Source organism: Vanrija pseudolonga, chromosome 7 (assembly GCF_020906515.1).
Source record: "Vanrija pseudolonga chromosome 7, complete sequence".
NCBI lineage: Eukaryota > Fungi > Basidiomycota > Tremellomycetes > Trichosporonales > Trichosporonaceae > Vanrija > Vanrija pseudolonga.
The window spans coordinates 117,882-130,335 of NC_085855.1; the positions used below are offsets into that span (position 1 = coordinate 117,882).

At 63.4% G+C, this 12,454-nt stretch overlaps 6 protein-coding genes across 6 annotated transcripts; 2 read left to right on the plus strand and 4 right to left on the minus strand.

The window, feature by feature from the left end:
* Window positions 1-614: 614 nt before the first annotated feature.
* On the plus strand, window positions 615-4,771 carry mdr_1 (Sophorolipid transporter; the record flags this gene model as incomplete). The annotated part of the gene is made up of 5 exons (XM_062775410.1): window positions 615-1,196; window positions 1,232-1,448; window positions 1,488-1,700; window positions 1,736-1,827; window positions 1,865-4,771. The coding sequence occupies 5 exons, from the start codon at window positions 615-617 to the stop codon at window positions 4,769-4,771; spliced, it is 4,011 nt and encodes a 1,336-aa protein (XP_062631394.1).
* Window positions 4,772-4,821: 50 nt separating this feature from the next.
* Window positions 4,822-5,292, minus strand: LOC62_07G008868 (uncharacterized protein; the record flags this gene model as incomplete). The annotated part of the gene is made up of 1 exon (XM_062775411.1): window positions 4,822-5,292. The coding sequence occupies one exon, from the start codon at window positions 5,290-5,292 to the stop codon at window positions 4,822-4,824; it is 471 nt and encodes a 156-aa protein (XP_062631395.1).
* Window positions 5,293-5,321: 29 nt separating this feature from the next.
* mlcE (Efflux pump mlcE) lies at window positions 5,322-6,416 on the minus strand (the record flags this gene model as incomplete). The annotated part of the gene is made up of 2 exons (XM_062775412.1): window positions 5,322-5,763; window positions 5,800-6,416. The coding sequence occupies 2 exons, from the start codon at window positions 6,414-6,416 to the stop codon at window positions 5,322-5,324; spliced, it is 1,059 nt and encodes a 352-aa protein (XP_062631396.1).
* Window positions 6,417-6,457: 41 nt separating this feature from the next.
* On the minus strand, window positions 6,458-6,883 carry LOC62_07G008870 (uncharacterized protein; the record flags this gene model as incomplete). The annotated part of the gene is made up of 1 exon (XM_062775413.1): window positions 6,458-6,883. One exon carries the CDS (start codon window positions 6,881-6,883, stop codon window positions 6,458-6,460), a length of 426 nt encoding a protein of 141 aa, XP_062631397.1.
* Window positions 6,884-8,527: 1,644 nt separating this feature from the next.
* Window positions 8,528-10,185, plus strand: LOC62_07G008871 (uncharacterized protein; the record flags this gene model as incomplete). The annotated part of the gene is made up of 6 exons (XM_062775414.1): window positions 8,528-8,868; window positions 8,926-8,996; window positions 9,040-9,244; window positions 9,286-9,848; window positions 9,884-9,964; window positions 10,011-10,185. The coding sequence occupies exons 1-6, from the start codon at window positions 8,533-8,535 to the stop codon at window positions 10,183-10,185; spliced, it is 1,431 nt and encodes a 476-aa protein (XP_062631398.1). The 5' UTR covers window positions 8,528-8,532.
* Window positions 10,186-10,487: 302 nt separating this feature from the next.
* On the minus strand, window positions 10,488-11,777 carry manF (putative mannan endo-1,4-beta-mannosidase F; the record flags this gene model as incomplete). The annotated part of the gene is made up of 3 exons (XM_062775415.1): window positions 10,488-10,680; window positions 10,733-11,285; window positions 11,324-11,777. 3 exons carry the CDS (start codon window positions 11,775-11,777, stop codon window positions 10,488-10,490), a joined length of 1,200 nt encoding a protein of 399 aa, XP_062631399.1.
* Between the last annotated feature and the right edge of the window lie 677 nt (window positions 11,778-12,454).

Sequence of the window (12,454 nt, forward strand, 5' to 3'; positions counted from 1 at the left end):
GGCGTGCGCCCTCGCTTCTTTCTCTGGGGGCTGCGGATCAAATCCTCGCTCGCTGTCCTCGCTGTCCTCGCAATGTCCGCAGGCCGCGGCGTCGTCTGATCCAAAGTCAATCGGGCCCGATAGCACGGAGATGGGACCCTCGTCCGCCGGTTGCCGTACATATGGGTCGGGTGGGCCCAGGGCAAAATGGCGGCGCGGCGGGGCCGAGGCGCCAAGGCCCGACCTGTCTGCGTCCCTCCCTCGCCTTCACCTCCGTCCCCCTCCCCCTCTGGCCCCTCCCCCTCTCCTTACATATCCCGGCTCTCACCTCGTGCCTTCAGCCAGGCCATGCAGACTAGATTCCCTGCGGGGCTGTGCTCGGCTGGCGGATCTTGACCCTTGTCTAGTCGGAGAACATCTCATCTCCGCGGCACAAGTCCGCTCACAACTGACACGACTTTCTTGGAATGTCTTGGCTTGGAGGCCGACGCGACTCGTAAGACGGTTGTTGGGGTGCTGGGGATGCATAGCAATCTATCGGGTCATCAGAGGACTCGGCGAGCTCAAAAGCGCCTCGCCAGAGCGAGGATGAGGCCAGTCACCCCCCCAACAACACGAATGCCACCTCAAACAACATGACAACAAGCACAGCAAGTAACAACGGCAGTCAGCCCCGACAAGCTGAGAAGCCAACCGTCTCCAAGCCAGGCTCGGTAGCCGGCAGCTCCTCCAACACGGCCAACGCGGACGCCGTCAAGCCCAAGCAGCCCGACAACAGCAGCGACAGCAGCGACGCCGTCGCTGATGAGTCCCACGAAGTTATGCTCAAGCCCGTGGGGCTGTTCGCGCTGTTCCGCTTCGCAACGCCGTTTGAGCGCTTGCTCAACTTCATCGGGCTGGTGATCGCCGCCGCGGCCGGCGCGACCCTCCCAGTCATGACCATCATCTTTGGCAAGCTCACGACGGCCTTTACCAACTTTGCCATCATCTCGTCGCAGATCCACGCCGAGGGCTCCAACGCCGACGTCGAGGCGGCGCTCGAAGCCGCCAGGCACCACCTGAAGAAGGAGGCAGGCAACAGCGCCATCTACCTCATGGTCATCGGCATCGGCATGTTCGCGACGACGTACGCGTACATGCTGATTTGGAACTACACCTCCGAGGCACAGGGCAAGCGTATCCGCGAGCGCTACCTCCGCGCCGTGCTGCGCCAGGACGTAGGTGGCGGATGGAGTAACATTACTGACGCCAGATTGCCTGGTTTGACCAGATGGGCGCTGGCGAGGTGGCGACCCGCATCCAGACCGACTGCCACTTGGTGCAGGCGTCCATCAGCGAGAAGATTGCAATCACCATCCAGCACGTCTCGACGTTTATCGCGGGCTTTGTCGTCGCGTACGCGCGCCAGCCGCGCCTCGCCGGTGTGCTCACCACCATCCTCCCCGTCATCATTGTCGCAGGCGGCGCCAGTGAGTTCCCGTCGCACCTTTCCCCAACTCACACTCCAGTGGGATACTTTGAATCAAAGTACCAGACTGTCGCGCTCCACTGCGTGTCCAAGGCTGGCACGATCGCCGAGGAGGTCATCTCGAGCATTCGCACAGTACAGGCGTTCGCGACGGGCAAGCTCCTCGGGGAACAGTTCAACAAGAAGATCGAGGGCAGCCGCAAGGCCGGCGTGACCGGCGCGTCGCGCGAAGCCGCTTCCCTCTGCGTCATGTGTAAGCGTCCCAAACCCTCACCCCGCTGACCCCAGTCTTCGCCGTCTACGCAGCCTACGCCCTCGCGTTCGTCTACGGCGGCCGCATGGTCGAGTCGGGCAAGACGGACAGCGGCGCCATCCTCAACGTAAGTCCCCCGCCCCCCCGCCCACGCTCACCCCCAGGTCTTCTTCGCCATCCTCATCGGCTCCTTCTCCATCGTCATGATCGCGCCCGAGATGCAGTCCATCTCCAAGGGCCGTGCGGCTGCCGCCAAGCTGTTCGAGACAATCGACCGTATCCCGGAAATCGACTCGGCCAACGACGGCGGCGAGCGCCCCGCGAGCATCGAGGGCACGCTCACCTTCGACGACGTCAAGTTCCACTACCCCTCGCGCCCGGACGTCCCGGTGCTCAAGGGCCTCTCGACCGTCTTCGAGGCCGGCAAAACCTGCGCGCTCGTCGGCGCGTCGGGCAGCGGCAAGTCGACAGTCATCCAGCTGCTCGAGCGCTTCTACGACCCCATCGCCGGGCGTATCCTCCTCGACGGCCGCGACATCCGCACCCTCAACCTCAAGTGGCTGCGCCAGCAGATCGGCCTCGTGTCCCAGGAGCCGACGCTGTTCGCGACCACTGTCCGCGGCAACGTCGAGCACGGCCTCATCGGGTCCAAGTGGGAGCATGCGAGCGACGCCGAGCGCTTCGAGCTGGTCAAGAAGGCGTGCGTCGCCGCCAATGCCGACGGGTTCATCTCCAAGCTGCCAAAGGGGTACGACACGAACGTTGGCGAGCGCGGCATGCTGCTCTCCGGAGGGCAGAAGCAGCGCGTGGCTATTGCCCGCGCGATCGTCTCCAACCCGGTTATTCTCCTGCTTGACGAGGCCACCTCCGCGCTCGACGGTCAAAGCGAGCGCGTGGTACAGGATGCGCTTGACCGCGCGTCGGTCGGCCGCACGACCATCGTCATTGCCCACCGCCTCGCGACGGTCAAGAACGCCGACAAGATCCTCGTCATGGGCGGCGGCGAGATCATCGAGCAGGGCACGCACAACAGCCTGCTCGAGGACGAGCACGGCGCGTACTTCAAGCTCGTGACCAACCAGAAGCTGCAGCAGGAAGCCGCCGACCACATGGCACAGACGTACGACGAGGACGGCGATTCGATCGACGAGGTCGACAAGATCCAGCCCGTGCCCGGCTCACCTGTCTCTGAGAAGGTCTCGCTCCACCGCCATGTCACCGGCCGCTCGATCGCGTCCCAGATCCTCGAACAGCGCCGCGCCGAGCGCGACGCCTTCTCGTCCCCGTACGACCGCAAGGGCTTCTTCGCGCTCTTCGGTCGGCTGCTCAAGCTCAATGGCCCCCACTGGCGGTGGTACGTCGGCGGCGTCGCTGGCTCCGTGGCCAGCGGCATGGTGTTCCCCGGTATGGCGATCCTGTTCGGCAAGACCATGGCCAACTTTGAGCTGCCGCGCGACGAGATCCGCCCTGTGCTCGACCGCAAGGCGCTGTGGTTCTTCATCATTGCCATCCTTGCCGCCATCGCCATGTTCTTCAACTACTGGTGCTTCTCCACCACTGGATGGGAACTCGCGACGACGCTGCGCAAGCGGCTCTTCGCCGCGGTCGTGCGCCACGACATTGAGTGGTTTGACGAGGAGCAGAACGCCACGGGCACCGTCACGTCCAACATTGCCGACCAGCCACAAAAGGTCCAAGGCCTGTTCGGCGTCACTCTCGGGTCCATCCTGCAGGCGTTCGTCACACTCGTCGGCGGCGCAATCGTCGGTCTCGCATACGCACCGCTCCTGTCTCTGATTGGTATCGCCTGTGTCCCCCTCATCGTGGGGAGCGGGTACATCCGCCTGCGCGTCGTCGTGCTCAAGGACGAGCAGACCAAGAAGTGGCACGCGAGCAGCTCGCAGATGGCGTCCGAGGCCGCAGCCTCGGTCCGCACCGTCGCGTCGCTCACGCGCGAGGACGACGTGGAGAAGATCTACGGCGAGGCGCTGCAGGAGCCGATGCGTATCTCGAACCGAACCGCGTTCCGCTCGCAGGCGCTCTACGCAGCCTCGCAGGGCATCGTGTTCCTGGTCATCGCGCTCGTTTTCTACATTGGCGCGCTGTGGATCGCGAGCGGCCGCCTCACCACCGCGACGTTCTTCACGTCCCTCATGGGCGTCATCTTCGCCGCCATGGAGGCGGGCGACATCTTCCAGTACGTCCCCGATGCGTCCAAGGCCGGCTCGTCGGCCCGCTCCATCTTCCGCGTCATCGACAACGTGCCCACCGTCGACGCCGACTCGACCGACGGCATCGTCCTCAACCCCGCCGAGGTGCGCGGACACCTCACCCTCAACAATGTTCACTTCCGATACCCCTCCCGCCCCGACGTGCGCGTACTGCGCAACTGCTCGATCGACATCCCGGCAGGCAAGTACGTCGCGCTCGTCGGCCCGTCAGGCTGTGGCAAGTCGACGTCCATCCAGCTCATCGAGCGCTTCTACGACCCGCTCGCCGGCAGCGTCACCCTCGACGGCGTCGATATCCGCACGCTCAACGTCGCGAGCTACCGCTCCCAGATCGCGCTCGTGTCCCAGGAACCAACCCTCTACTCTGGCAGCGTGCACTTCAACATTCTCCTCGGCCACCCGCAGCCCGACACCGTGTCAGACGAGCAGCTCAAGCAGGCGTGCCTCGACGCCAACATTCTCGAGTTTATCGAGTCGTTGCCCGAGGGCTTTGACACGGAAGTCGGCAGCAAGGGCGGTCAGCTCAGCGGAGGCCAGAAGCAGCGCATGGCCATCGCGCGCGCGCTCGTGCGTAACCCCAAGGTGCTGCTCCTCGACGAGGCGACCGCCGCGCTCGACAGCAACTCTGAGCGCGTGGTCCAGGCGGCGCTGGATAACGCGTCCCTCGGACGCACGGTCGTCGCCATCGCCCACCGCCTCAGCACGATCCAAAACGCCGACATGATCTACTTCATCAACGAGGGGACGGTCGTCGAGCGCGGCACGCACGCCGAGCTGCTCGCCCTCAAGGGAGCGTACTACGAGCTGGTGCAGATGCAGAACCTCAGCCGTGTAGACTAGACTTATCGTGGTAGTATTATAGACTTTGCATAATGTTCACCGTTCACTGCCTACTTGATCTCGCAGCCCTTGTACAATGGTGTGGCCTCGGACGTGTACGATGGCGGTCTTGTGCTGTCGAGACTGGCGCGTCTTGACGACTTGGAGCTGCTCTTGGTGCTACCGGGCCACAGCTTGCGGGGGTACATCATCTCTACCTCCTCGCCCTTCTCGTTCTCCTCGCGTCGCAGCGAGCTCCTCTCCTCCCTCGCGCGCCTCTCCTCCTCCTTGTGCGCCCTCCACTCCATGTCGTCCATGACCTGGTACTTATCGGCCCACATCCACAGGGCGAACAGGAACGCCCACGCAGCGAAAGCGAGCGCGACGGCGTACGTCTTCCCGAGGGACTGGAGCAGCTTGGTGCGCTGTGTGAGCGGGATGCCGGGGAACAGGGGGACGACGGGGGTGCTGTACGGCCTCAAGTAGGTGCGGTTGATGATGAACGTGTCCAGTGGGCCCATGCCGACGGCGGCAATGGCCATGACGCGCCCGGCGTTCGACCCTGGCGGTGTTAGTGGGGGGCAGTGTCTGCCTCGAGTTGGGACGTACAGAAGGTCAAGATGCCTGGGACGTGTCGGAACGTCTCTGGCTCGTGGCGCAGCTCGCCGCGCACGAGGTCGAGGGGCACGTTGGAGGCCAGCCCCGCCCCGACGCCGCCGACGGCGAGGAGAACGAGCTGCACGGCAGGAATGTCGACGTTGACTGTCGCGACCAGGCCCGCACCTGCGGCGGTGAGGAGCAGCGTGCCGACCGCGAGCAAGACCGTGTGGCACCGCATTGCGGCGCACAGGCTCAGCGCAGTGATGGACGAGACGGCCATCGGGGCGGAGAACGCGAGCAGGCGCAGACCCGCACCCCACGGACTCGCGTCCTCGACTTGGAGGCGGATGGCGGCGGTGTATCCCAGCCCAATAACGGCGCCAGAGAGCCCGAACACGACCATGGCAGCGAGTCTGGCGTCAGCAACCGCCCGCCCAACACACACGTACATGACAGGACGCCGCTTGTGGGCAGTGTACGACGCGTTGTTGCACCCCCACGCGGCCCACCAAAGCAGCCAAGGGCACACGTTGACAAGGATGAGCACCGCCGACAGCGGACCAGCGAGGTCGGCCTCCCAGTCAGCAAAAGTAAGGATGACGCACGCCTGCGTGCCGGCAATGAGCGAGCCGACGACGAGCCCGAACGTGCTGTCGGTATCGGCGCCGACCTTGGGGTCCGGCAGCGCCGTGCACAGGGCCGCAGCGACGCTGACAACGATAGCCTGCACGTAGAACACCCAGCGCCAGGTGGCAAACTGGCACAGCGCGCCGGCTGCAAGCGGCGCGGCGATCGCCACAGCGGCGATCAGCAGGCCCGCGACGAAGGACAGGCGGTATCGGCGCGCTGTGGGGGGCAGGGACTCGCGGTGCGCGCGCCAGATGGACGCCGACATCGGGATGGCGGTCGCGCCGGCGCCGGCGACGAAGCGGCCCACGAAGACGACGGGCCGGGAGGTAGCGGAGCCGGTGATTGCGTTGCCTCCGGCGAGGAGGACGAGGCCGGCGAGCAACGTCCAGCGCGACGAGTAGCTCTGCGCGCAGGCAACGATCGGCGCGAACGACATCATGGCGGCGCTGATGTCAGCGGTGAAGGCGGCCCGACGTACTAGTACAGCGCGTACCACCCCAAGCTCGTGAATGCCATGATCCGTCCGTCGTTGTACCGCCCGACATCGGACGGGAACCGCGCAGCGAGGATGCTGGGCCACGCGAGCGCCGCGCCGAGGGGTTCGAGGAGGAGGACGCAAGTGGCGAGCACGAGCGAAGCCCACGCGAGCAGTTCGCGGAGCCCGGCGTCGCGGCCAAGCGCTGCCGGAGCGGCGTGGAGCGCGTCGGCATCGGCGTCGGCATCCTCCTTCTCCTTGATCGTGTGCAAGCCGGGCGAGTGACCCGAACCTGCCCCGCGCTCGCGGTGGGGCACCAGAGTACTCGCCGACGAGGCGATCGTCGGGGCTAGCGTTGCCGAGTCGCTCACCGAGCCCTCGGAAAGCGACGCGGCGCGCGAGGATCCTGGGACGGGGTGGTAGCTCATAACTATGCTGCTGGTGCTGGGAGCATCCAGCCGAGGCGATGGCGAGAAGAATGCATGCTGCGCTGCTGCTGTTGCTGTAGATAATGATGCATTGTCGAGGTGAGTGGGTGCACTGCAACGAACGTGCTCACATGCTCGCCGATGTGGTCGGAGCGGACACTTGAATGGCCGCTGCTGTGCTCTTGGCGGACGGATGGTGGGCTTCGAGGCACTCTCCCGTCAACCTATGCCCATGCACTTACTCCACTGCCACCATCTGCGTGTCTTCGAGCTTGTCGACTCGCTTTCACTTGCATGTTCACACTGCATGACGCACGACAATGCAGCTGCCTCCGTCCGAGTGGATGCAATGCTGATAACGAGGCACAGTATCGTGTCTCACCCTCAAACGTGATGTCTCACTGTGGTGGACCACTGGGGATGGCGAAGCGAAATGTGAAGACAGACCACTTAGGGGAACGCGAACGGGCACTTGTATCCTCACGGAACATGACCTTCGCATCGGCTTGCTCAACGACACTTGCTCTCGAGTGTTCCGAAGACATGCATCCTCACTCTTGACCTCATGCGATGGCCACGAGACCCTTCATTCCCGACCCCCACAGACCCGACTCCTTGAAAGATACGCAAGTGGCGCTCGGCGCATCATATCGGGCGGCATGGCGCCGAGCGCCGAGCGCCGACACTACTCCCGACCAGGGGTTGAAGAACAGACTGGCCCGTCAGTGGTCAGTGGTCCACAGACGCCGGATTCAGTGTCCAGTACGACTCCCTCAGCGTCGGGCAGGTCCAAACAGACAAATGGACAGGACAGAGGAACAGGCGATCAACTGCAACAAGTCACGCAGCGACGAGCCGAGCTCCCCTCGGCAGGGCACATCGTGGGATCGTCGTATCGTGGTCTAGGCAGGCATGTGTGCGCGCCTTGACGCCAGCGAGCCTGACATCTCTCGTAAGAACATGGCCGGGTGTCGCCCCGGGGCCTGCGTCGCGCTCCCCTCGGGCCGTGCCTCGCCGAAAGACCCCTCGCATCAAGTCTCCGCGGGTGGTACCTCTGTGCTGCAACTCCCGAGGCGAAGGGACTTCACCCTGGAATCAAATGTTTAAAGCTCGCAAGCCCTGTCAGTCAGAGGAGATACGCACATCGTCGAGCAGTACACAGCCGCAGGCTGTCCACCTAGGACGTTGTGAAACGCCATGCTGACGACGCCAATTTAGCTCTTGGGGTGTTCTTCCACCTCGGCCCGCGCCATTCAGCCGTCGTCGTCGAGGCGCTGCTTGCTGACCCTCGACGGGGCAGGGCACCTCTCGGGGTGGTCAATTACTCTGACGTGCCACCTCAGCCACTGACACGTTCTGGTTACAGTTCCCGCGTCGTGGCTGCCGCAAAACTATCTCGAGTGCCTTTTACCTTGGCAACGAGCACTTCTGCTGCTACGCGCCGCCGCGAGGGGGGAGACGTCTAGTCAGTGGGGACGCCGCTCTGCACGCGCAGCGCTGGACCCCTGTTACAGATTTGCATCCATCGGGAGGAGGGTGTCAGTCGTTGGTGGTGGGCATCAGAGACTGTCTTGTGTCGTGTTGTCGAGATTTCTCTTCTTCATCGTTGAGTAGCTTGTAGCTCCCTCCCTCACAACGACACCATCACCATGAGCGCGCGGCATCCAGCACGCCTGATCCCCGTCTTCCTGCTGGTGCTCATCGGCGTCGGCCTGGTCCAGGTCGGCTTCCTGATCGACAAGACGACCATCTCCAACATCACCACCCCGCTCAAGGGGATCATGAAGGGCAGCCCGTACCACCAGTCGAGCACCGAGGAGGCGATCACGAGCCCGCATGACATCTACAAGCCGACCGACTGGGAGTCGGACTACTTCTACAAGTGGGGGCAGACACGGGCAGGGTACAGATGGGTGACCGAGTCACGGCTACGCGCGCTCGCGGCGTGCTCGGCCCGCGGCGACTGCCCAGCAAATGCGCACAAGGTGGGTGGTGGGTGTATCAGGCCGATAGGAAGGCTGGCAGCTGACCAACCGACGTAGATTGCCATCTTTGCGACGATTCACTCCCACATGGCCCTGTTTGACGGGTACACTGGTGGCGAAGGAACATGGTGAGCCAGACATGGTGTGGTCGGTTGGCACTGACACTGCCAGGTCCAAGGGCATGATCAAGTCGTTAGAGCGACAAGGTTACACTGTGCTGTTCGCGCGCAACAACTTTGAGTACGTGTACCACATCTATCGCCAGTTCCCCGACCTCGTCAAGGCCATCTTTGTCGACCCCTCGGGTGACAACGGTCAAAAGTACACCGACTTCCTGAAGAAGCCCGACCGGCTCAACGGTATCCCCGCATGGAAGGTGGGTCGAGCTCGGTCTTCACGCACCGCTGACACTGGTAGTTCTTCATCGCATACTACTTCCCCAACGCGTTCTCCAGCATCGTCGGCAACAAATGGGTGCTGACCGCCGAGCCCAACGACAATAACCTGACCACGTACACGGGGTACGAGATCGACCGGAGCAAGACGTTGAAGAACTATGTTCCCTTTGAGCAGCGGCCGCACCGGGTCTACGTGCTGGCCAAGTACCTGCACTTCTTCGCCAACCACTCGATGGCGGCCAAGGTGTGGGACGACGACTACTACCAGCGCGCGACCGACGAGCTGCGGCAGCGCTGGCCGGATTTCGAGATTGTCGGCGCCATCATCGACTCGCGCGGCGAGAAGGAGCAGAAGGCCGAGCCGTGGACGCTCCCGCCCGGCATCCGGAACATGGGCAAGCTCGGCCCGGCAGAGTTTGACGAGGCCCTCTCCAACTCGCGCCTGCTGCTCGGTGTCGGACGACCGGGGCTCAGCCCGTCCCCGTGGCGCGGGCTCGCCCTCGGCCTGCCCTTCCTCAACCCCGGCGACCCGGCGCACAAGGGTCCATGGCAGCACCACACGGTCGCCAAGCTCGGCCCACCGTGAGTTGTTGGCGACGGCGCACCGCTGACGAAAGATACTCGTACAACACGCAAAAGTTCAACTACACCGAGTTTGTCAACAACATTGCTGCGGCCATGGAGACGCCAATCGAGCCGTGCGTTGAGCGATACCGCACAGGACGTAGACGCTGACACCGCCAGATACATCCACCCACTGATGGAGGCCGAGGCGGTCGATCGCCGCATGCACGACGTCATGACCCGCGACTGGCGGTCCGAGGCCGCCGCGATCCTCGAGGAGCGCAAGAAGGGCAACGAGACGCAGCTCTTCATCGACCACCCTTATGCTGGTGGACCAGAGCTCTTCGAGTTGTAAGGAGGGGAGGGGAGAGGCGACTACTAGAGGGCCCATGTACATACATAGATTAGAGTGGGTGCATTGCATGCGTACATAGCATAGCCGTGGCCTCACAATCGGGCAAAGCGTCCTACACCAGTTGGCACCAGTCATCCCGTTCCCGATACCTTCGGTGGCCGAGGCCTTCCATTATAGGGGCTTCCGACACATGGCATCAATGAAGCGCCACACGGCGCAGGGCTGGCCGCTGCCCTGTCTCGCTTGGCACCCCGGAGCCCCTACTCGCTCATCACGATACATGCTTGTGCTACAGTAGCCAGCTACTTGCGCGCGTTCAGCACCGCGGCCATGTTCTTGAGCGTCGACCACACGACCGTCTTCTCGGGGTAGATGTCGAGGTCGTCAAACGTCTTCTGCGAGGCCGATTTGTATATGCCCACGCCGGATACCTGCCACGGCATGATGCCGGCGAGACCGCCGTCGAGCATGGTCTTGACCCAGGTGGGGTAGATGCTGCGAGTCATCAGCTCTGCCTGTCCCCCACCCCCACGCCACGCCCACTCACGCAGTCTGGTTGTTGCCTCCGGCCGCGCCAAACTCCTCACAGAACACGGGCTTGCCAATCTTCTTCATGTTGTCGACGTGCGCCTTGATACACTCGAGCCCCCACTCCTTGGTCGGCTGGAACCACTCGTACAGGTGGAACGTGCCGATGTCGACTGTCGGAATACGCAGGTTGGCATCAAAGTCCATCTGGACCTTGCCGTCGTACGTGTGGCGCGTGTTCCCGGGCCAGTTGTAGTATCCCGAGTCGCCGATCGAGACCAGGTGCCACGGGTCGAGCGACTTGATGTACTTGCTCCGGTCGGCGATCCACTTGGTCATCATCGCTGCGGTGAAGCCGGGTCTAGCACGGCGCCCGTCAATCGACGTAATGTCTCCCTGCTGCTCGTTCATGAGCTCCCACGCAAACACCTCCGGCGAGGCCTTGTACCGCGCGACCACGGCCGCAATGTACTGCTCGTACACCTTGATCACGGCCGCGTTGGTGAAGAAGTCGGAGTGGTAGTTGCCCGCCGCGCCGATGACGTTGCGGACGTACGTGTTGGCCGATCCCGCTGCGATCTGTCAGCGTTGTCCGCTCGCTCACACCCACACTGCGCGCCCCAGTTGTCTGCCAGCACGAGGATAAGCTTCATGTTGTACTGCTTGGCCATGGCGAGCATCTTGTCGATGCGCCCGAGGCCGTTCTCGCCATAGTTGACGCTGAGCTTCGCGCCGTTCCAGTTATGGTACACCGCCGGCGACGGGCCGGCTGTCGCGTCGATGCCGTACACGAACACGCGTGCAACGCGCACCCCGAGCTCCTTGTACCTGTCAAACGTCTTCCTCCACACGTCGTCGGTCGTCGCGCGCGAAGTAAGCCAGTACTGCTGCGCGCCAGCAAAGTAGTACGGCGTGTTGTCGACGTAGATGGTCGCGCCGTTGCGCCTCGCAAACCCGGCCGGCGGGATCGCCGGCGTGGACCTCGAGTCCGGCAGGGCGGCGGGCGAGGCCAGCGCCGAGGTGAGGGCGAGGTACAGCACTGAGAGGAGGTACGCTGCGAGCATTGTGCGGGCGGGTGTGCGGGTGCCCAAGTTCCTGCCCTCCCCGCCGCATTTTATACCTCGCTGTATGTCCTGTGCTCAGACATGGCAGCTACGTGCACCATGCTCGGACACGGTCATCTCGAGTTGGCTTTAGACGCACCCCGCCCAACTGTGCGTTTCACTCCCGCACGACAAGGTTGTTTGAAGCGGGGTAGAACGCGGTCTCCTGCCCGCTCTGCTGTAGATACGCGACGTGATCGGACGCGGACAGGGAAGGAATCCGCAGTATGTAACCAGTATCGGGGCCTCCGCATTCCGCTGCTAAAGTTGACGCGTTGGCTTGGCATGGCGAGGGGAAATTACATGACGCACGTCGCAGATGCCCGTGGCATCGGGGTCTGCCGAGTGAGTAGAGGGGTCATCAGGTCATCAGCGTTTCGGTTTCGGGGGGCATTCGGGGGGTTGTGTCAACCTACTTCTATAGGTGTAGGTTCAACAGTGTCCGTTGGACTGCGCGGGGTTCTGGAGACCGCGTAGTGTTAATGAGGGAGACGGAGCCGCCCCGAAAGGCTTGACATCGCCGTCCCAAGGCTCGGGAGCTCACATCGGCCATGCTCGTCGCAGACTTCAGAGAGGCCTTCCGGTCGCAGCAACACCGACCGGTTGTGTGCTGTACTGGGCTCAAGCGGTCTTGTCTT